At 54.1% G+C, this 22,326-nt stretch overlaps 2 protein-coding genes and 1 long non-coding RNA gene across 11 annotated transcripts in view; 2 read left to right on the top strand and 1 right to left on the bottom strand.

Moving 5' to 3' along the window:
- AGRN (agrin) overlaps positions 1-6,321 on the top strand; it is a 63,637-nt gene extending 57,316 nt beyond the window's left edge. For 4 of the 5 annotated variants that reach the window (XM_015296845.4, XM_015296843.4, XM_015296842.4 and 1 more), the window contains 3 exons: positions 2,331-2,555; positions 2,947-3,050; positions 3,595-6,321. In XM_015296845.4, the coding sequence (XP_015152331.3) occupies positions 2,331-2,555; positions 2,947-3,050; positions 3,595-3,752 (487 nt within the window). In that variant the 3' untranslated portion in view covers positions 3,753-6,321. Of the gene's footprint in view, positions 1-1,484; positions 1,518-2,330; positions 2,556-2,946; positions 3,051-3,594 lie in introns of all 5 variants that reach the window. The other variant, NM_205527.4, reaches the window with a different exon arrangement.
- Positions 6,137-8,738, bottom strand: LOC107054930. The gene is made up of 2 exons (XR_001469793.4): positions 8,367-8,738; positions 6,137-7,180 (listed from the first exon to the last, which is right to left on the bottom strand). It is a non-coding gene; the product is annotated as an uncharacterized LOC107054930 (long non-coding RNA).
- Positions 8,739-8,854: 116 nt separating this feature from the next.
- The window catches only part of LOC419429 (protein tyrosine phosphatase, non-receptor type 11-like), a 27,732-nt gene continuing 14,260 nt past the window's right edge, over positions 8,855-22,326 (top strand). For 4 of the 5 annotated variants that reach the window (XM_040651164.2, XM_040651163.2, XM_040651162.2 and 1 more), the window contains exon 1: positions 8,855-8,930. In XM_040651164.2, the coding sequence (XP_040507098.1) occupies positions 8,917-8,930 (14 nt within the window). In that variant the 5' untranslated portion in view covers positions 8,855-8,916. Of the gene's footprint in view, positions 8,931-15,388; positions 15,625-22,326 lie in introns of those variants that run through there. The other variant, NM_001030875.6, reaches the window with a different exon arrangement.

The raw sequence follows: 22,326 nt of genomic DNA, 5'->3' as shown, positions 1-22,326 counted from the left end.
CAAGGAGTTGGGAAGACAGGGGCAAAGAAGCCTAAAACCAGTGTCCAAAGAACGGCTGTGAACCTTCATTTCCAGCCCGCACCTCAAAAACTGCCTTGTTGGTGGAGGGGTTCCCCACAATGCCAGGGTCAGGTCCGGGTGCTGGGGTGGGGTGACACTGATGTTAAGCTCCATCCATTTCCTCTCTGCACCCTCTGACCACTCTTGCACTAAATTCCTGCCTGAGGAGAGTGTCTGCGTTCTGTTTGTTGTCTGTCTCTCTGTCTGTCCGTCTCTTCTCAGTGTCGTTGTTTCTTTGTTTTCAAGCCACCTGAGCAATGAGATCCCTGCGTAAGTACAGCCCTCCCTGCAGCCCACCTGTGGGGCAGGATGGGGACAGGCATGGGGACATTTGCCTGGGGCTGCCACGGGTGGGCACTTCCAGCCCATGGCACAGCTCTGGTGACTCACCAGGGCTTCTGTTTGGCTTTGCTGCAGGCAGATGTTGTTTGCTGCAACTTAGCTTTAGTTCAAAGGGATGAGCACAGAGCAGGAAAGGTCCCAGTACGAACCTCTTCCATCAGCAGCAAAGTATTAAATATGGAAATAGAATAAGTGGACAAGCAGCACTGATGAACCACATCCCTGCAGATGAGCAGAAAGCTGCTGCCTTCATGTCTTGCCTCTCCCAGCACCTGCAAGGGAAAGGTCACCCTCCCCAGCCACCTCCCCACCTGAGTCAGCCCGTGCCCGTCTGGGCTGTGCATGCCCCATCCTGCAAAGGGAGCTTAGCACTTCTCCCCAAATCCCTCAGCTGGGATTTGGCAGCAGCTCTCGCCAGGGCTCAAGGGCTCATTGGGTTGCCCATAAAAAGTCACTTATCCTTCCTGCGGACAGATATTGGGTGTGCCTTGGGCAGGACTGGCACTCCAGTTGCTCCTCTGGGCTCTGCTGGCCATGACATGCCCGTACATTTTGTTTTGAACATACCTTGTGATACGTACATATCTCTGGAGCTGGAGCCCCTAACGCACCCAGCAGTGCCAGCAAGACAGCTGTACTCCTGGGTTTCCCCTTCTCTGTGCACGCCTAAGTGCCCCGAGGCTGACTCAGAGCAGCCTTATGTGACCATACAGCTCCCATTCCCCATCCCAAAGGCTGGCAGGTGTCTGGCCTTGAAGTGCTCCTTGCATGGGGCCTTCCCCAGAAGGTCCCTTCCCCAAAACATCCCGTCCCCAGCAGTGCCCCACTGTCCCATCCTAGCTGCCTGGCTGCACACCCCAGCATTTTAGCACGAGGGATCAGCAGAAACACAAACAATCCCAACCCAGGAGAGTATCGCTGTGCTGGGACAGGGCTCCGGGACAGCAGCAACAATACACACTTGTCTTGTTGGCTTGAGGAAGCTCAGCCCAAGAACTGCTGAAGCTGGGCAGGGTGGGAGGGCAGGGTCTCCTCCGCTGCCTCGCGCTTATCGCATGCTCCCCTTTCTTCCTGCATCTAAGTCCCGACACATTGGACTACCCTGCTGAGCCCAGGTGAGTCATGCCAGGCTTCTCGTGCCCCGTGCTCTGCTCTCCCTGCCTCTGCCTGTCCATGTCTCCGTGCTCCTTTTGTGTGCCGTACTCTGGGCTTTTTATTTGTAAGGGATGCAGCTCTGCAGGTGGTGAGGGCAAACACGCAAAGGAAGCTCCAGCAGATGAGCAGCAGCTCTGTCCCTTGCTCCTTGGGGCCTTTTTTTGCAATGCGTAGAAGGGAAATGGATCTACAGGTTGGATATTAGGAAGAACTTCTCCTAAGGAGTGCTGAGGCATGGGCACAAGCTGCCCAGGGAGGTGGGAGAGTCCCTGTCCCTGTTGAGAACCATGGAGATGTGAGACTGAGGGATGTGGTCAGTGGGCATGGTGAGGGTGGGTTAAGGCTGGAGTTGGGAATCTTAGAGGTCTTTCCCAGCCTCAGTGATTCTGTGGTTCTACCCTGAGAACACAGTGGGCATCTTGCTCTTGTCCAGCCCTCCGAGTGTGGCGTCCCTTGGAAACAAAAAGCTGTCTGTGTTGTCCTGTCTGTGTGCACGTGTCTTGGAGCATCCCAGGAGGGTGGATGGTGACTCTGTATGAGAAAGATGGAAACAGCAGCGTGGGGAAAACGCTGTCCTTCCAGCATTCCTCCCTTGGAAAAAGGCTGTGTCTGGGATGGAGAGGGTTTTGCTGCCTCTATGGGCAAGCTCAGGTGTCAGGGCCCAGATGGCCCTATCTGTCTCAGGTGATGGCCTTGCTGGGATCAGGAGCTGGGTTGGGGACCTGTTGCTTTCATAGCTCGTTTTAACACTGCTCTGTGCTCTCCCGACATAGCGAGAAGGCTTTGCAATCCAACCACTTTGAGCTGAGCATCAAAACAGAAGCAACCCAGGGCCTGATCTTGTGGAGTGGGAAGGGGCTGGAGCGATCCGACTACATCGCCCTCGCCATCGTGGATGGCTTCGTGCAGATGATGTATGACCTGGGCTCCAAGCCAGTCGTCCTGCGGTCCACAGTCCCCATCAACACCAACCACTGGACCCACATCAAAGCATACAGGTGGGAAGGGGGGCAAGAGTGGGGTTGGGGTGGACTACTTTGGGATGGGCAAGCGGTGACACGGGGTCAAGAGCAAGGCCCCCAAGGGTCACTCCCGTCCTTGGATAAGAATAGAGGAGAGGCATGTGGGCAATGGGGTGCGTGCTGCGACACGCCTGTCCTCCATTCTGGGAAATGCCAAAGGGGAAGGCTAAAGGAAAGGTTCGTGCCTTTTAGTTTGGCCAGCAGAAGGTTTGACATTCTGCTGTCCCCGCGTTTGGGCGGTCAGGGAGTGGAGAGCGCGGCGTGGTTGGCGTGCCGCGCATTGCTGCCGGCGGTGAGCTGGGGGCAGCCCAGGGTGTCTCCTCCAAGGGCGTTAATTCTGTCTCTTCTTCCCTCCCTGATGGAGCAGAGTACAGAGAGAAGGCTCCCTCCAGGTCGGCAACGAAGCTCCCATCACTGGCTCTTCACCGCTGGGTGCCACACAGCTGGACACGGATGGGGCCCTGTGGCTGGGTAAGGGCTTGGGAAGGGAGAAAACCCCATGTGCCCGTGGCTGGGAGTCTGCAGTGCCTTTGCATCCAAGTGCTTCGGACAAGTTTGGCCTCCCAGAAGCATCTCTTCCTGCTCTAAGCTGGTAGCTTCAGGTCTAACCCATCTTACAAAGACGTCACATCTAAATAACGTCACTTTGCCTCTGAGAAGACGTAGAATCATGGAATGGCTTAGGTTGGAAGGGGTCTTAAAGATGGTCTTAAAGACCATCAAGTTCCAACCCCGTGCCATGGGGTGGGTTGCTACCCACCAAGTCAGGCTGCCCAATGCCCCATCCAACCAGGCCTTGAACTCCTCCAAGGATGGGGCAACCACGACTTCTTCAGGCAACCTGTTCTGCTGCCTCTGTGCCCTCTGAGTAAATTTATTCCAAACACGTAACCCAACACAAAGCAAATTCTGGCCAGGAAAGAGGTTTCTGAGTAAGGCACGTGTATGCGATGCTGGTGGGCAGGGTGCTGGAACACAGCACTGTGTCCTTTGACATCCCTGCTCTCTCTTGCAGGGGGAATGGAGCGGCTCAGCGTGGCTCACAAGCTGCCCAAGGCTTACAGCACTGGCTTTATTGGCTGTATAAGGGACGTGATTGTCGACCGCCAAGAACTGCATCTGGTGGAGGACGCTTTAAACAACCCCACGATATTACACTGCTCAGCCAAATAGACCCCCAGGGACCCTTCCTTCTCCTTCCCTTCCTCCTGCCTATTGCTGTAATTATTTTCTATTTTTGTAAACTTATTGCTTTTTATATTTTTGGGGGGAGGGGGGAAAGGGAGGGGAGGAACCACCATTTCTGTTGGGTTATTTTGTTCGGTTGCGGTATATCCAGGTCAGTCAGACTCTAATCGAGCGGCAGCAACAAAGAACAAACCTTGAACCAAGTCTCCAAGAAGTGACAGAAGAAGTTCCCCATTGCACCCGTGTTGTAAATCTCACTCATACTTGAAGCTTCTTTTGGGGTTTGTTTATTTTCCCCTCTTTTACTTGTGTTCTTGGGTTGTTGTTCACACCATGGGGGGATAAAGGATGCTGGTGCTGGCAAGCCCTGTGGCCTTTGTGGGTTCACCACTCACCTATCTCAGGCCCCTGTGTTCACCCCATCTCCCTCCTCCCCCCTTCCTCTCACTATAATTTATGTGTGTAAGGATCTCAAGTGCTTTTCTCCTTTGTGCTCTGTTAAATCAGGGATGCCATGCACTGGAAGAGAGACCAAGGTCTGCTCTGAGCAGGCAGAAAAGCATTGCTCTTTGGTTGTCTTATGCCTGTTTGCTGGACTGAGAGGGGCTGGGGGGGGGGGGGGAAGCGTCGGTTTCTCTGTTGGCTCTCCCCCTCCTCCTCCTCCTCCTCTTGGACACATGCAGAAGCAGCTGTGAAACCTCATTTCCATGCTTTGTGTTGACCCAGACTTGTCCTCACCACCTGCTTGCCCTGGCTGCTCTTCCGAGAGCTTCTGTGCCCCAAACCATGCACCACTGACAACTTGCAACGTGTCCTCAGGAGCTGGGGGTCCCCTCCTTCCAGCACCAACTGCGAGGGGGTATGGGATTGGGTCCTCTTCTGCTTTAAAGAAACCTCTTGGACCTGTCCTGCCCTGACCCATGTCCATTTTTCAGCCTCCTGGCACGACTTGCCCTCTGCCTACCACAAGGACGGTTGCAGCGCATCTCTGTAAGCTGGTGTTAGAACCCATGCCATGGCAAACGCTCACCGTTTTACCTTTGTCTCCAAGCTTTTGCAACACCCGGTGCAATGCAGGGGCTTCCATGCCGTGATCAGAGCTCCTCCAGTGCCATCAGCCATGGCTCCAGCAGGATGGGGTGGGCTGGGAGCCAAGTGGCCGGATGGGAGAGCTGGGGAGGGGTTTTTTTTTAAAGTGTTGTCTTTCCTGCCTTTGAAGTGTTGTCTTCCTCCATTCGAGTCTTGAAAGCAAAATGTCAGCTGCACAGCCACTGTGTGTGTGAGCGTGTGTGGATGTGTGCAAACACTGGGTCTCCCCGAAGCAAAAACAAAAGGGATTGCAGCTCTGAGCACTGCAACTCAGGTTCCTTCTCCATGGGAAGAGCTCCCTGCTGCCACATGGCATCTGTCACCACTGGGCCACCACGGTGTCCCCATCCCACCCTGCGAAGGCAGCTGGCAGTGCTTTGTGGCCAACTGCCTTATGGAGCATGCAGAATGGGTTGGAAGGGTCCAGCTGGCTGTCAGGTGTTCCCTGACATCCCGGGGGCTGTCGGCTTGTGGTTTCACACCGATTCCTATCTCACCTTCTGCTGTACCCTTCCAAAATGCTCTTTCTGAGCACTGAGCTTTCAGCCACGAGAAGTCGGGGGGCTTTTCTCAGGGCAAGCTCTGAATGCAGACCTAATCAATGGGGACGGCACCATGGCAATCCACTCTGACTGCCTCTTGCTTTTTGCTCCTTGCCCAAGCAAGGAAGAGCCCCATTGCCTACCCCAACCCGTGGAAGTCAACTCTTGATCTATCATCATGCCCCAAAAACCCAATGGTTATGTCTTTCAGGGAAGATGGTGAGAAGTGGAGGCTCCAGTGTTTGTGTGTGTGGCAATAGCACGTGTTGAGTGGCTGCTGTATATAACGTGTGGGTCCTGGGGGTGATGGCTGCGTTGGGGCTTCCAGCTGGATGTCATGGCCACCTCACTGAGACCAATGGGGAGCGTGCCAGCTCCAGTGGGAAAGGGCGCCATGGAGGAAGCTGCTCAATATCCAGAATGCCACTGAAATGAAGCCAGGGTCACTGCAAAAAAAAAGAAAAAAAAGAAAAAAAGAAAAAAAAGAAAAAAAAAAAGAAAAAAGAAAAAAAAAGAGAAAAGTAAACACAACAAGGACTCTGTCTGCTTTTGCTGGGGCTTGGAAATGCCTTAAAACAGGACGCCGTGTCCTCATTGTCGAGCCTGGGTCAGATTCTGCAGTGCTCCCTTGGGGCCGTGCACTCAACCTCGGCTTTATTTTTAATAGCATTTATATCATGTATGTACAGCGACAACAAATAATGACATTGAGGTTTGGGTTTTCTTTTCTTTTCTTTCTTTTTTTTTTTTTTTTTTTTTTTAATAATATCCATGTGGCTTCATTTATAGGGTAAATTAATGACCGTTGTGAACTGCTGTATGAATTCTGAAGGGCAATGCACAGTAGAGGAGCAGCATGATGTAACCATTACTAACTTGTGTCTTTCGTCAATCACCATGAAATAAAGTTTGAAAACGATTAAGTATGTTTTTAAGGGGCCTGTTGCTTTCTTATTCTTTCTGCTGCTGCGTGCCTCGCTTGCCCACTGGTTTCCATTTGTCTCCTGGGTGGAATCCAACCGAGCTCTCCCACAGTGGCTCATGTGGGTATGTATGTCTTCCTGTGGACGCCAACCTCATACTTGCAGCAGGAAGACTTGGTGTCTTTGCTTCCCCTCTTCTCAGGGCAATCCATTTCTTTCCCTTCTTTGCCATCGCCTCCTCTTGGGCAGCAGTTTCAGCAGTGGCTTTGCGTCCCATTGGCACCGTATCAGCGCAACCCACGCGATGCCCCACGCCCTGCATCTCACCTGGGGCAGCAGTTCCTCTTCTCCAACGTGGGAGCCATGGAAGGTCAGGGTATGGTTGGAGATGAACATTCCAGATGCCTGATTTCCTGCTCCGAATGGTTCTCCCTCCCAAAGCCTTTCCACGTTGAGCTGCTCTACGAGAGAAAGCAACTGGTAGGAAGGAATTCTATTCAACCAAGAGCTCACATGAGTGGTGTGAAGCGAGAACATCGCGTTGTGCCATTCGGGAGGCAGCTAATTCAGCACACCCCATCCTTCTGACACCCAGCAACGATGCGCTATGGAGGGATGTCTGCACCAGCCCAGCGTGAGCCAGCTCTGCATTGGATAACGAGCCGCCGCGGCCTCACAATGGGAAACAATGGGGCCACTGTTGGAGCAGTCACAGGGGTTGCACAACGCACAACTGGGGCCATGTTTTGCTCAAGATCAGCCTCCTGGTGCCGCGTCTTCTTGACAATGACCTTATTATGCTACAACAGGCATGGGCTTGCAAAGTCAGTACCTCTTTCACGGGCTCTCTGCCAGCTCGCTGCAAAGCAATAGGAGAAAAAGCTGTCATTGTCTTGGCCAGAATGAAAAGCTGAGCTCTGACAGCTGGATGTGTTGGTTTTCTGTTCTGTTTTTTAACTACATGCTGGAAAAACCCTTTGTGAGTGGAAAGAGGAAGGAAAGAAGGGGAAGAGCCGCGTTGGGGGCAGGCTTGGGCAGGCAGCAGGGGGGTGACTCAGGGGAAGGGCTTGGCTGTGCTTCTGGCAGCCCCCCAAACAACACCCAGCCTGTACTGGGAGTGAGGGGACTTGGGTGCCACTGTGCCCAGCCAATGGGCACCTGGGATCAGGAGGGAAGCGCAGATGGCTTTAAGCAGCACTGGGTGCTCCTCCGGTTGATTGTCGTGGTTGGAAAGGGATTTTAGAGCTGTCCTCAGCACAGTCATGGAAGGCACCTTTGTTCCCAGGATGAACCCGGAGATGCTCACTGCAGAATCAGTGCTCTAACCCAGAAGGCAACCCAGGCATTGGGTGATCTTTAAGCTCCCTTCCATAGAATCACAGGATGGTTTGGGTTGGAAGGGACCTTCCAGCCCACCCAGTCCCAACCCCTGCCGTGGGCTGAGTGCCCCCCACCACACCATGCTGCCCAGGGCTCCATCCAGCCTGCGCTTGGGCACCTCCAGTGATGGGGCACCCGTGCTGCTCTGGACATCCTGAGCCACACTCTGTTTCCATGACACAGGGCTCCAGAGAGCTTTCTTCTGCCCTACAGGACTGATCCCCACTCCAGCAGCACCCCCGTTTTGCTTGAACCTTGCAGAGCCAGCATGAAAACCTCCAACCGAGACAGAGCAGGGGGGGTCACAGCCATCTCACACGCACAGAAGCCACAGTGTGGTCCCTCACAGTGCAGTCTCAGTGCTGTGGCAGCCACTACGTCGTGGGCAAGGGGGGGGGATGAGGAAGGAGAGCACAGGGTGCGTTGTTACTGGGATTGCTGCTTGGCCCCTGTTGCCCCGCAGCGCATCTGTGTGACCCCACTGAACCACGAGCTGCTGCTCCGCCAGCCTGCGGGTATTCCCCGAATAGAAACAGAATTCGCTGAGTCTTATTATAGTTATAAAAGTGCTATTTTTGCCAGGGTGAGCAGGCTGGGTTTGGGGAAGAGGGTGGGGGTGGGGGGGGGGGTGGAGCGGGAGGGGACAGCTGGCTTTGTTTCCTCACCCTGCATTCATGGGAGGTGCCAGATTCAGGGCATTCGTTTGGGTCGGTTGCTGCCTTTTGTGTGAAGCGATGCCAGTTATTTGACACGAGCTCCCCAAAGACCCACAGCGATGCTTCCGATGGCAAAAGGGGCACAAACCCCCACGGCACGCCTGGGTCAGCCCAGCCGAAAATTCGGATGCTGTGGTGCGTGCATCAGCACGGACACGGGGTGGGGGGGGGGGAACCAAGCCTTTGAGGTGAGGAGGGGAGCAGCGCAGCGGTGCTCGGCGGTGTTCAATTTGGCCAGCAGCTCTTCGTCGGGATGGCTTCAGCCCCAAACCAGCGCTGGGCTGAGATTGCAGCGTGGGGGGAAGCTCGGGGAGCGTGGTCAGAGCGATGGGGCGTGGTCAAAGGGGGGCGTGGTCACGGAGGGCGTGGTCATTGTGGGCGTGGCTAAAAGGGGGCGGGGACAGCGCTATGTCACTGGGAGGGGTTTCCCCGCTTGCGGGGCTCCCCGCCCGCCGGGTGCGGTGGCAGCGCGGCAGTCGGTGCGGAGCCGTGCGGAGCCATGACCTCCCGCAGGTAAGGGCTGCGGCTGCCCCCGGCCCTCCGCTTTCCCCCCCCGCCCCCTCTCGTTGCCGGCCGGTTTGGGGGTCGGTGCCGGGGTTGAGGCTTTGCCGCCCCGTATGAAGCGTATTCTCCCTTCTCCGGCTCCTGTCCCGCGTGCCGTTGCCTTGCAGTGCGCGGTGCTGCGGGGCTGGAGCTGAGGGATGGTGGGAGCGAACTTGCCAACTTGTTTTGGGGCAGCTTTGCGGGGTGGGAGTTTGCAATGAGGCTCTCGGAGCATCCGGAGCGGTGCCGGCCGGCGCTTCTGTTTTGCAGCTTCGCTCCCTTTTCTGCGACGGCAGCAGGAGCCCGTATAGCACGAGGGCATCACTCCCCTGTTCCTCCTTCCCTGCCTTCGGGAGGGACACCCATCCCACCCACCCACCCGCTGCGTCGTCTGCTCCAGTGCCCCTTTGCCGTAAGAGCATAGAGCAGCAGGACGCGGCTCCGTGGTTCCCCATAGCTGCCGTGGGGCCGGTCCTCCTCGTCCGCCCTCCTGACGCAGGGTGACCCGCAGGGCCCGGTTCTGCTGTCAGAAGTCAGTCGTGTTCTGGAGAGGCCCGGGGAGGGCGGTGGAATGGGAGTAGAGCTGATGGGCACCTCGGAGTGAGGGTCGGTTACAGGCAGGGAGTGCTTGTTTGGGGATGGGATGGGGTGTGGGCAGGTCTGTGTGAGCTGGGGGTCTCTGAAGCACCTGATAACCCCAGGCCCTCCTCATACACATTTATACCATGCTGTGACTCAGGGTCTTGGCTGACTTATGGGACTTTTGGGTCTCTCTGCCATCCAGCTCCGGATGCAACAGGTGCTGAGTGGTGTTTTGTGAGCATCCCTGATCTATCGAGGGGTTGGAGCTGTGTGGAGCAGCTCTTGTGCTGTTGCCATCATCTGTTGCCCCTGGTCCTCCCACCCACGTGCTGAATGTGCTGCCCCTCGGAGGTCCTTTCTCCCAGCAGCATCACACAGCGTACCAGCCCTGCTGGGATGAAATCTCTCTCTTTCTGCATCTGGATGATGCTCTCCTCCTTCTGATTGAACCCAGTTGCACCCTCTGAGCTCCCACCTGTGCTGTTGGGCAGCTGGGAGCAGCTCCTGGAAAGGAATGCTCACTACAAGGCCCAGCCAAAGCGTTGCCATCAACCCTTTGTGCACTGTCAGCAATGCACCTCCATCCTTTCCTCCAGGCTCACAGGGGATCTTTTGGAATTAAGGCATTAGTAGGCTGATGGATGGTGTGGAGTTGCTGTGCTTCAGGGGGTGCCCGGTTTGCTGTGACTCTCCTCTCCTTATGGTCTTCTTAGGGCCTTGCTGTGATGCGTCAGCATTGGTGAGTGATGTGAGGGAGAACCCAGCCCTGCTGCAGAGGTGCCATCAGCAACGTAACATCTGGAGCATGGGCTGGATGGCAGCTGGTGCCTGCCTTGCCCTTGGCTGCAGGGCCAGGTTTCCTGGGATGCTGTGGCTGGGAGGAAGGAAAAGTCTGGAGGTCCCTGCTCCTCAGTCCTGATGCTGTGGTTCCAGCCTTGTGCATCAGCTGCATCCCAAAGCCTTTCATGCTGCCCAGCCTCCCTCACCTGCTGCCATTAGCAGTGAGAAAACACATGCTTCCTGCTCCAGCTGCAAATGTCAATATTAAGCTGAAGTATTTGCAAGAGCTGCTTGCTTTGGGTGCAGGAGGGAGGTGGTGATTCCTGGTGCAGGAAGCACAAACATTCTGATTCCCATCCCTTTCCCAGCGAGGGAATAAGAACGGTTAATGGCCCAGCTCAGAGAAGCAGAGCTGCCATTGCCAAGGAGAGGGCTTTGGATGGAGCCCTGGGTGATTTTCCAGCATCCCATGGCTTCCCCAGGGCAGCGAGCTGTTCTTACAGTCCCAAGACAAACGCGGTGCTCTCGGCCCTGGAACACATTCTTGGGATGCAGCTGTATCTCCTGTGGGCTGCCAAGCAGAATTCCTCGCCGTCTGCAGTGGGGAAGCCAGTGTTCCAGCTCCTGCAGGCTCAGGGTGAGCTTCCTCTGCGGTTCTGGAGCTGCTCACAGCTCCTTCCAATGAGGTTCGAATTACCGGGTTCTTAGGAGGTGGCTCTTCCAAAGGAATGGGATGAATGGCAGCTTTGTGCTCCAGGAGCTGCTGGGCGTTCCAGGTGTGCACATCTGCAAGCACTGCTTCAGTCCTTTCCCTGCTGTCGGCATGGAGATGTCCCATTGCTTTGGCAGCACCCTGAGCAGAAGCAGCACTCGGGCACCTCTGCCCCATGGGGTGCACTGGGAGGGATGAACACAGCTCCCATAGCCCTGTGCTGTGCTCCAGGAAGCACACGTAGGACGGGGCCTAATCAGATGACGGGGCTGCTGTGCTCACAGGCTTCCTGCACAGGGCTGAGGGGAAGGAGGAAATTCTTCACATTAACCCAAGCTGGAAAGCAGGAACTGTGCCTTTCCTGTATTATGCGTTCTGTTGGTGCAAATAGCTCCTGCTGCTGTTGTATCCACAGTGCTTTCCAAAGGTCTCCGTTGCTCGCAGTGGGCGTAGCTGGGGGAGATGTGCGCTTCGGCATCAACTCCTAAGCTGGTGCTGCACACACATCCCCACATGTGTGGGGTGTTGCTGTGCTCCAGCTGCAGCAGGTGGTCTGCCAGGGTGTGGCTGTGAGTTTGGGATCTGGTGGAGGAGGTTGTCTGCAGACGTTCCCACACAAGGGGATGAGGATGAGTCTCACCTCCTGCTGCATCGTTGAGGTGCTGCTGGGATGGGATGGGCTCGGTGCCTCCATCCTGGAGCAGTGTGCATGCACAGGGCAAACTGCAGCAGTGGTCCCTGCCGTCCCCGTGCAGGAGCTGAGGGCTGGGGGAGCTCAGCAAGGAGCGCTTCTGCTTATCTGAGTGGTGAAAGCAGCAGTGGGGGAGGAAGGGGTGAGCTGAGCTTTCTGTTGGGCTGGGGCTCGCTCTGACCGCCCTGATTGCATTATCAGGCAAAGAGCCCATGTCGTGGCAAGTGTTTGCCCGAGGCTTCCTGCACACCAGCTGGCTGCGTGCTGCCCAGCCTCTGCTCTTCATCTTCCCCAGTGAAATGCAAGCTGATCTGCAGGCTGCTGGCTGGCCTGGGAGGAAAGGCACTGAGCGATGGGGAGAGATGCACGCAGCCTTGCACACCTCCTGCACAGCCTGAGCAGGACCAGAGCTTCTGCCATTGCCGTGCCCATGCTGCCCATGGGGTTTCCTTTCAGTGCTGCAAGCTGCAGCTCTCGCCCGCAGTGCCACGGTGAGTGTGTTGGGGTTTGCTGTTTGTTTTTTCCTTCCTCTCTGCAAAACAATAGGTTTGAAAGTTCCCTTTTTGGTCAGCTGTGGAGGTTCTAGTGTTGGCTGTCAAGGGAACTGCTGCTCCCTCCATCCCGGGGCTGAGGGCTGATGGAGGTGGAGGTCCCCTTTCTGTGTATGGTGGCACAGCTTTGGTTCCCTGCTCATAACCCCCTTCCTCTCCTCCTGGCACTGAGCTGATGGAAGAGCTGTGAGCTGATGGGGACTGAGCAGACTGAGCCCCTTCATACCCCTGAGCCGCATCCTTCCCATGTAAGGGAGATTCCAGGGCTGCTTTTGGCCTCGGTTTGTTTATTAATTTATTTACTTTCGTGGCTTTCTTGTTTGGTTTTCTTGGAAGTGGGGGTGGTTTTTTGTTGTTGTTGTTCTCCCCCATCCTTCCTCCCACCCTCCTGAACTATTTCCATTGGTCTCCTCTCTAAGAAGTGTAACGAGCCCCGCCACTGATTAAGTTCTAAATATAGCCCTGGTATTTTTTCTCCCTCCAATTCTTCATGATGTATCAAGGTAAAAAATAGCCCTGGCGACTCTTCAAAGGGGACGTGGGCCTGTTATGGGCTATATTTTCATCTTGACACCCTGCCTGGGTCCGAAATAGACCTCCTCGTTTTTAATTAGCTCACCAGGTTATATAATCCTGCAAGCTGAGGATTTCTGGGCTCAGCAGAAGCACGCGTGATGTCGTGGTGGGGATGGAGCAGCCCTGGTGCCAAGTGGGGAAGCCAGGATGAGGCCGTCACCTGGCTCTCCTTCCCTAGGCTCTGCTCTTGCCTTTCTTCCTCATTGCTTTGACTTTTTGTTTTTGGTGCCTGGGGAGGAACCTGTTGAGTTGGGGAGTGAGAACTCCTTGGCCATCTGGGTTGCCTTGGAGGTTGGACAGAGCTGTGTAGATGTGGCACTGAGGGATGCGGTCGGTGGGCATCGTTGGGTGGGTTGGGGGATCTTAGAGGCCTTTTTCAATTGTAACGATCCAAACAAGGAGCCTTTTCTGACTCCTGGCTGAATGGAGCATGTTGGTTTTCCCATAGCTTGGGTCTGGATGCTTAAGCTTAGGAAAGCATCACCCTCCTCCCATCGTGCAGTGGGTGCTGGACCCCAAACATGCAGTGCACGGAGGCAGCGCATCACAAAGCTTCTAAAAACCTTCTAACCACCAGATGGAGCAGAGGACTTCAGAACAACTTGGCCAACGCTTCGGCCAGGGTGTGCCAATGGGCCACCACTGTTGTGCAGTCCCTGTGCCTCGCGTTGTGTTGCTTCCTTCCCCCAACCTCCTCTTGCAGGGCAGGGCGTGGGGTTGTCCTGGTGTGCCTTGGTGAGAGGGGGCTGCAACCATGCATTCACCATGAGCCCACTCCTCGCTCCATTGACTATTGAGTGCCCAACAGATCGCAGTTTTCCTGTATTTAATCGGAGCTTTCTCCATCTTGTGCAGGGAAAGGTGGTGCTGCAGCAGCAATGGGGTTTGAGCTGCACCTGTAGCTCAGCCAGGAGTTTCAGTTGTGCTCCCATGGGGGTTGGGGCCAGAGTGTGTTGCTGTTACAGCAGTGGAAACTTTCAGTGCTGTCGCCTCGATATTCAAAGCTAATAGAAACTGGCATGCTTTGAGAATCACAATTAGTGAGGAAGTCATGATTTTGAAGCGTTCAGGTTGGAAATCAGCAGGTTTTGGTGCTCCTCCTGAAGAAAGAAAGAAGAGGGACGTGCCAATCTACAATTGGAAGAGGCTTTTCCAAATCTCAGACCTCCAGTTTGGTTGATGTTCCCAACCACGTTCAGGGATGGTCCTGTGGGAAGGGAAGGCACAGCTCCAGGGAGGGCTGACACAACCTCCTGCTCCCCCTTTTTGCTTTATCATCACAGCTTTTATCTCCAGCATCTCGGGTTCTCACCCGTGCTGCTGTCCGCCCACCTGCAGCACTGAGCACGGCGCATGAGGGGAAGTAGGGGTTATTATAAAGCACAGGTTTGCACAGAAATGATGGTAGCAGCCAAAGGAAAGCCCTGTTTCTGGAGGCGGAGGTGCCCTGGGTTGTCAGCCACCAGTTCAGCCCTTCCCTGGCAGAGCGTGGCTGGATTTCCAACGTTGCTTTCAGCCATGGAGTGATGCCTCCGTGATTCTCTGGTCTGGGTACCCCATGTTGGCCGTCGCAACAGATGGGGCCAGGACTGAGCTGGGTGAAAGGAAGGCTGAGCCTGCTGCTGATCCCTAATCTCCTCCATGCCTCAGCTGCTCTCCTGGCACATTAAGGGCTAGCCACAAAGCAACCATAATTGTGCTAAGTGTCTGCGGGATAATGGACTAAATACTCCGGATTGCAGCAGCAGCCGCATTCCCAGCCATTTAATGCCTTGATTGATGTGTGTGCAGTTCTGTGCCAGCCCACAGCCTCCTGAGGTCTCGTTCCTCCTGCTGTAGGAAGCTGCTGGTGCAGGGATGTCACGGCCAGCTGTCCAGCTGCAGGGCTGTTGTGGTCCTGGGTTTGCTGGGATTGGGCTTGTGCTCTTCCTCCTGCAGTCAGTGGGGAGAATTAGGCTCTGCTCTGCACCACCAGCAGGACGTGCCTGTTTCTCTCCACAGATAAGCATGCAGGGCTCCAGTCGGTGTGCAGGGATGGGGTTTCCATGTCCTTCCAGCTGTCCAAGAGTTGGGTTGGGCTGTGCTCTTCATGGAGGCTCAGCCACCTTTGGTTCCAAGCAAGATGTGTTGCTTGGTGGGGGACCAGGGCAGAAATGGGGTGCACCAGCATTGTGAATCCCCCTTTGAATTGCAGAGACAACACGGGGATGACTGCTGAAGCGTACATTAGAAAACCCCAAAAGCAAAAGATGCTTTGGAGCACTTGAAAACCTCGCTCTTCCCAAAGGCACCACTGCTTCAAGTCCTCACTCAGCTCTGGAGCAGAAACCTGGAGGAGGAAGCCTTAATGGGAAGCGTGGTTTGAATGCAGGAGCCCCATGGCATGTAATGTTGCCATGAGCCAGATGGCTTCTCTGTCCCTGCGCCGTGCTTACCCTGCCAGTCCCCTTCTCTACACTCAGCTCACAGCTGCTGGGGCTGTGCTGATAAGAGGATGAGATGACTTCCTTTTCTTCTCTCCACCCCCTCTCCCGTCCACAATAACTGTGCTTTTTGGTACAGAACCAGCTGTCACCTTTCTGCTCGGAGCGTCCCATGCTCCACCACTTTGGGTAGGGATGTTCCTACTGGGCGCCGCGCTGCCTGCCACGTCCTAGAGCAACCTCCCACCTCCTGTATCCTACAGACCTTGCTGCCTTCGAGCTCTCCTGTGGTTTCCGTGGACTAACGAACCTCTCTGCACACCCAGGAGCCCCGAGCAGTGATGGTGAGGTAGGATGTCTGCTCTGCCTTTGACAAAAAGGGGTGAAGGCACGGAGACCAAGAAAGGTTCTGTTGCTGCGGTGGGATGTGAGCTACAAAGGTGTGGGTGCTGTTGGAGTGGGAATAGTGATTAACGGTGCTCATTAGCAGTATTTCTGCAGAAGTGTAACATTCTCCAGTGGAAATTACCCCTCACCTGCCTCTGCAGCACACCAGTGATGATGGTGACTCTCCTTGCACCGGGAAACACTGTGTTGGCAGTTTCATTAACGTGATTATTAAGGCAGCCATGGTGAGGCTGGCGGTGCTGAGCACAGCCCAGGAGGGGTTATCCCTGCTGGGAACAGAATGTTATTTATGGCTTGTTATTAGATCTGTATCTCGCATTACCTTGTTAGCAATGCTGCGTTAATGGCTGCTTATCTCTGCGTTTGCTGTAGCAGAGCGCGCTTTGCTTTGCTGATAGCGAGCATCCCAAGGCCTTGCTGCTCACTCTCCAATGCTGCTCCATCCCATCTTATAGAAGGGTATATAGGAAGGTTTCTCCTCTCCTTGCCTCTGCCCTCAATGTGTTGTGCTTTACGGGATCATGGCACAGACCTACCCAACCGCTCTGCTGCTCCAGGAGGAAGCCCATTGCTCAGACACCAGCTGGGCTGCTTTCGTTCCTGCCTGCTGCGGTGTATTTATCTGTAATGCCCCAGCAGTCTGGCAGGTGGGCTGCAGTGTAATTTTAGCTTGTTTAATGAGAGCAAAAACATCTGCAATAGGCAGAAGAAAACTCTCATGAACTCCTGGAGACCGATAGGCATTGCCTGGCTGTGATTAAACCGTGGTTTTTCTGGTGGTCCCAGGAGCAGAATGCACACGGAGGCTGATTCAACCCTAAGTTCAGTTTGGAGAGTTAATTCAGAAAGCCTGGAAAAACTGCAACTGAGAATAATACCCTCCCACACCTTTGGGACTGATGGATTCAAAGGAGCTCCAGGCACTCGCTGCACCTTTTTTAATTAAGGGAACATGGGTGTAAGTCCTCTGGGCAAGTTGGAAGAGCCCCAGCTTCCTGCAGGGAGCAGAGCTGGGTGTGGGAATGCGTGCTGGCCAGATGGAGCCAGGTCTGCCTCTCCCACTCTGGAAATGGGGAAGAGGCACAATTTGTACCTTATTTTCCCAGCAGTTTCAGTCCCGTGCTGTGATTCCTCTCTCTCTGTGTGTATCCCATAAGGGGTTTTTCTGCTTTCTTTAAAGACAAACCCAAGCTATCTCAGTGCCCTCGGGGCATTGGGGCCTCATCCCACAGTGAGATCAGTGGGATGCTGGGAAAGGGATGGCAAGATGGGAAGATGCCTGGTGCATGCTAACTATCCCCATATCCCCCCGCTTTGACCTGATGCTCACTGTGCATTAAATATCCCCAAGCTCAAGCATTGCATGCACTCAGGTCTGTGCAAGCTGCTGTGCTCAGGGTCATTGCTGCTCGCTGCAGTGAGGCGAGGAGAAGGCAGCAGGTGCTGGTCTCTTTCACATCCCCTATGCAGCCATGCAGTGCTGAGGCAACCCTGCTTCTGGCTGCAGGGGAAGGCCGTGTCACGGGCTTGTGCACTCTCACCCTGCAGAGCAAACCCTCATCTTCGTCTGCAGAGGATGTGTTGTTGTGCCATGGGTCTTAATTTTGTCCGTGGTTTCCTCTCCTGGTCGCTGCCAGCCTTTATCTGTGGGGTGCCAGGCTGGATGCTGAAGGATGTTTTCCATGTGTGGGAGGGGCTGTGCTGCTCCATGTCCCATCCTCTGCTTGGGTCAGGGGGAAGAGCGTGAGCGTGACTCTTCCTTTTCATTCTCAGTCCCCATAGCAATGCTGTCACACTTTGCTTCTAGGAGCAGAGCAAGACCTTTGGTCCCTAAGGATCACCCAGTGATGAGAATTGCATCCACCACAAAAGGAGGGTCTGCATTTGCAGGGTTTTCTGCTTCTTTTTTTAATTTCCCTTCTGGCTTTCCTTCTGGAAACTGCTATTTCTGAGCTGCTGAGCTGAGCAGCAGCCTTGGATTTCCCCCCAGGGAGCGAACAGGTGACCACATAATTGCATTTGGACCCTTCTAATCTTTGAAGATGGCATTTAAAAGGAGCGTGAAGCGCTGAGTGGACGTCAGCAGCCCACACTGCCGTGGGTCCTCTCCCACCTTCTCCTTTCCAGATGGCACATCATGAGCTCTTGGTGCAGGGCTCACCCTCTGGGACCTTCTTGTGACATCTGTGCCTCAGCTGCACGCTGTGATGTCTCCGTGCCCTGGTGTTGGGCAAATTCAAGGAGCTGCTGGGTTGCTTCGGGCACTCAACCAGCCTAACCAACTCGAAACTCTTTGTTGAGAGGCTGTCGCAGCCAGCGAGCATGTTGCTGCTTTTAGGAGGTGGGGTGGATGGAGCAGAAGGGGAAAGAATGGGATGGTGTGTATGGGGTTGGGGGGAGGGAAGGAGGATGTGCCAACAGCAAGCATGGACTGGAATACTGGGGACTGAATAATGCAGATAAAGGGATTGAATCAGAGGGAGTAGATGAGCACAGACTCCTGCATGTGTCAGGGAGATAGGACAGATGTGGATTTATATTAATTAACACTTAATGAGGCTCCAGCGCCAGTCAATTTCTTTGCCTGAAACCACTCTGCCCCGTGCTCTGTCTTGCGATGACGTCTATGGAAACCATTGCCAGGCTTTTGTTGCAGTGCCCGGCACAGAGCTGTGGGTTCAGTGCTGGGCTGTTGCATAGGGGCAGGATGAGACCTCCTCTGACCTAGAGGTGGTCAGAACAATCAGCACCCCATCCTTATGGTGGCAAAGCCAACTGTGCCCATTGCTGAGCCCCTGCTGGGTCGCTTTGCCCCCTCTCTCCTCTTTCAGCACGGTGTCTGCATTGCTCTTCTGGGGTTTTCTCTGGGGAAGTCCCTGTGTGCACACACTCTCACTGAGTGCATGCCTTGAAATTGAATGGAAAGAAAAAGAAAGCAACAAAATGCTGAACAAAAGCCAAGCTCTTTGCGCAGGGCATCAGTGGAAAGCTGGCCTTTCTCAAGGAGGTTTTGGCTGGAGACGTGCATCCTCAGCCTGGCTGCCTGCTGCATGCTGGGGTTGCTGGTGCTTGGTGATCTGCTCCTCCTGAAATAGAGCTCGAATTCTGCTTTGCAGCAGAAGGGTGTTGTCTTCCAAAGCAGCACATCTTGTCCTCCTGCCTGCGTTGTGTTTGGCTTTTTTGGTCATTCAACCATCGTCCAGCTATGGTGTGAGGAGCTGGGTGCCCATGCCAAAGCCATGGCAGGGTTTATCTTGCTTATCCAATTACCCAAAGGTCCAGTGGTTCCTCTGCTGTTGGTGCTGAAGGGTTCAATAGGAACCTCAGTGATATCCCATGAAGAAGTGTGGTTGCTTCTGTGCTTCTCCATCCCGGGTCTACTGGAGGCTTTCTTCGAGGTGGCATCCAAACCTGTTGGCAAAGGGGCATGGAAGAGCTCAAGAGTGCCCTGTGCTGCCCATGTGAGTGGTGGAATTTGGCCAAGTTTGTGTGTGTGCCCACTGAGAGAGAGTAAGAAACCATTTGGGGTTTGGAATGGATGAACCCAACCATCCCATGATTCTCACCTGAGCATGAGATCGACAGCAAGCAGATTCCTGTAGACGTGACTGTTGCACCTCCAGAGAATGCAAGACAGGCTCTATACCTTCTTTGGGAATGGTTATGCTGATTTTTATAATGTAATAAGTTTTGGGGAGTTGTTTTCCAGTTGTTAACAGAAGTCCTGGGGGATATGAGATGTTGGGCTCAGTCACAGCGTGCTGTCATGGTGCTAATTGCTTTAGGAAAATGAAAATATTTACCTGCATGCAGAGCTGAGGAGGTTTGCAGGGTATGTTTATTTAGCACGCTCCCTTGGGGCTGTGCCTGCTATAATGACTCTTCTGATGGGATTTGCATCGAACCAGGCTAGAGACAACAAAGGATGCTGCCGTGGGTTTGAGATGCTCTATGTGCAGGCGTGCCTGTGTAGAACAGCTTTCAATGAAGATGTAAACACTAATGATTTTCGCACGGAAGCATCATGGAAACAAAAGCAGTTTTGCTGTAGAGCTAACATGCACACCTTGCTTATTTCTCTACTGGAAGAAGCCTCTGTTGTTTATTTGCTTGGCTGCTAAGAGCAGAGTGCACCCTGCCCTGGATGTGGGCCGGGAGGTGGGTGGCTTTGGCAGTTGCCCAGGGTTGGTGGCCTTTGTCCCCTCGTCCCCCTTTTCCACCTCCTTGAACCGAGCGGTGCTCACCGCACACGATGTGTGTAGGCGTTGTCTCTTGAGCCAGATTAGCTCTGATCTTCTCCAAGCCTGACAAAGGCAAGTTACCGTTAAAACACTCCACTTTCTCCTGCTCACATTGGCACGACTGCCCTCCAGACCCAACGCAACATTGCGCACCGGAGGCGCCTTTCCTGGGGATGCCCCAAACTGAGCGCAGTGGAACCCTGAGCGCATCCTGGCTCTACAGCAACAGATTTAAGGTGGTGGGCAGTGCTGGGGCAGAGCTCTGTCCCTCTGTGGCACCTCGGGCATTTCCAGTGGCCCATGTGCTGATGGAACAGGCTGCTGGCACTCAGCATCCCCACTGCCACGTTCCTTCTTATCCCAAGGCACGAGGACGCATTGCCAGCAGAAAAAGCAGAGCAGTACATGGGAGTGAGCATGAAATGATGGCATGATTTTAATAATGATTATTCTTTTTCCTCTCTCCTAAGCTAGGGATCTAGTCTGGATCCTCTTTATTTGCTTTCCTCCTATAAATACTGCAGACCTCCCTATAAACAGCTGTGAGCATGCGGTGCTGCTCATCCAGGCGTGGTTTGCAGGAGGCAGTTTGCAGGCTGCGATGCCCTCGTGCAGTGAGGGATGTGTGGGTGGGTGCTTTCTTCTCCCCTGCTGTGTTGTGGGTTGTTTCTGCTTACCAACAAATGTACTTCAGTAAAAGCCTAGCGTGAAAAACAGCTCTGAAGATGCTTTGTGCAAGCACAGCTTGCTGCAGGTCGGAGTGAAGTCGGTTGTGTTGGTGAAGGTCCTCCAGCTGTGATGGTTGTGACCTCCCTTGTAGCCCAAGCCCAATGTGGTGAGGTTTGTTTTGGTGTCAGAATCCATGGGAGAGGTGCAAACTTCTGTTTGCAAAGGGCTTTTTCTCTTGTTTCCCCCTTTCTTATTTCACTTCTGAGCTTGGCAGTTGCCTGCCTGCCTTCTTCTGCTTGTGAGGGCTGTGGAGGTTTCCTCCCCAGCTCGTTGTTTGTGCTTTTTGCAAGCTAAATAACAAGCAGCCTGTGTGTGCTTGTGTGAATTGGTTCGTGTCCAAGCAGTGGGAGTGATGAGGGAAAAGGCACTTAGCATTTGGGTTTCTGTTGGGTGGCACAAACAGAGCAGCAGAGTTGATGGGCCCTCAGATGTGACCCTGTAGGCTCTTTCCCTGCCTCTCATCAGGCTGTGCTGTCCCACTCCTTGGTGTCTGCAGGGGGAATCCTGCTATTCCCATGCAGCATTTTGCAGAGGAAAAGGTGCTGGATGGGGTTGGTGCAAGTTGATTTAGCAGCTCTGCTCAAAGCAGCTGCGAGGGAGAAGGAGGGGTGCTATGGATCGCTCCCCTCTGTTCCCATCCACCCAACCACCCATTTGGAGAGACATGGGACGCACAGCCCCGCTGCTCCTGGTCCCCAAGATGTTGTCTTTGTTTTCTCCTTCTGCATTCTGAGCTGTTTTCATTGCCATTAGGCATGCAAAACAAACCACGACGCGTGGCCCTTGGCAGCTTCGCCTTGTCCCTGAGCTCCATTAAGCTCCATTAGAGGCTCGGTCCTCGTGCCAGGAGGAGTTCTGCAGAACAGCTAAGTGCTGGCCCTGCACAGGGTGGGTTTATAAAAGGGTGTCACTGGTGATGTCAGGCATACGAGGCTTGGAAACGTTGGGATTCCTGTTTACCATCTGTTTGCATGGCCCTTTCCTAATGGAGCCGCCTTCCTCCAGAACTCTAAACAAAACTGTTTGGGTTGTGGTGTGAGGGAGGAAATCTCGAGCAGTGGAGGAGACTGTGACATTTCTTGACCTTTTCAGTGTGTATCTCTGAGACAAACACGCTCTCATGAGTGCAGTGTTTGTAGATTCGGTCTTTGGGTGCGTTTCCCATTGCAGGCTCTCAGCGAGATGCTGGGTCGTGCAGTTTCATGCTGGTGCATGAGCTAAAATGGGAGAGCGTTTTCCGTGGCTCTCACTTGGGGTGCTCTCTGTGTGATGCATGAGATTACTCAAAAGAGCCTGGCATTTAGAAAGTGGATTTTTCGGCGGCTTCTGAAACGTTGAGCCATAGAAGTGGTGCCACAAGGGAAATGGTTAGCCTGGTATGCGTAGTTAGCACATGTTAAAGCCTGGAGAAACACCAGTTCTTGTGATTTCATCAAAAGCTCTTGATCAAAAGTGATAGCATCAGAAATGAGGTCAATGGGGAGTTTGATGTCACTTAAAACACAAGGATTGCATTGAAGCTGTGTGTTATATGATGACACATCTTTCCCCGTGGGTCAGCTGCCTCTCTTTCCCTGTCCTTGTACGTCCCATTACGTAAGTACACTGATTGCCACATGTTGCAACCCAGAGCGTGGCTTTCCCTCTTGATGGGGTTCAAAAGGGGGCATCTC

This window comes from Gallus gallus, chromosome 21, assembly GCF_016699485.2.
Source record: "Gallus gallus isolate bGalGal1 chromosome 21, bGalGal1.mat.broiler.GRCg7b, whole genome shotgun sequence".
NCBI classification, from domain to species: domain Eukaryota; kingdom Metazoa; phylum Chordata; class Aves; order Galliformes; family Phasianidae; genus Gallus; species Gallus gallus.
Note: the sequence above shows the minus strand (reverse complement) of the source record. Positions and strands in the feature narration are given on the sequence as shown.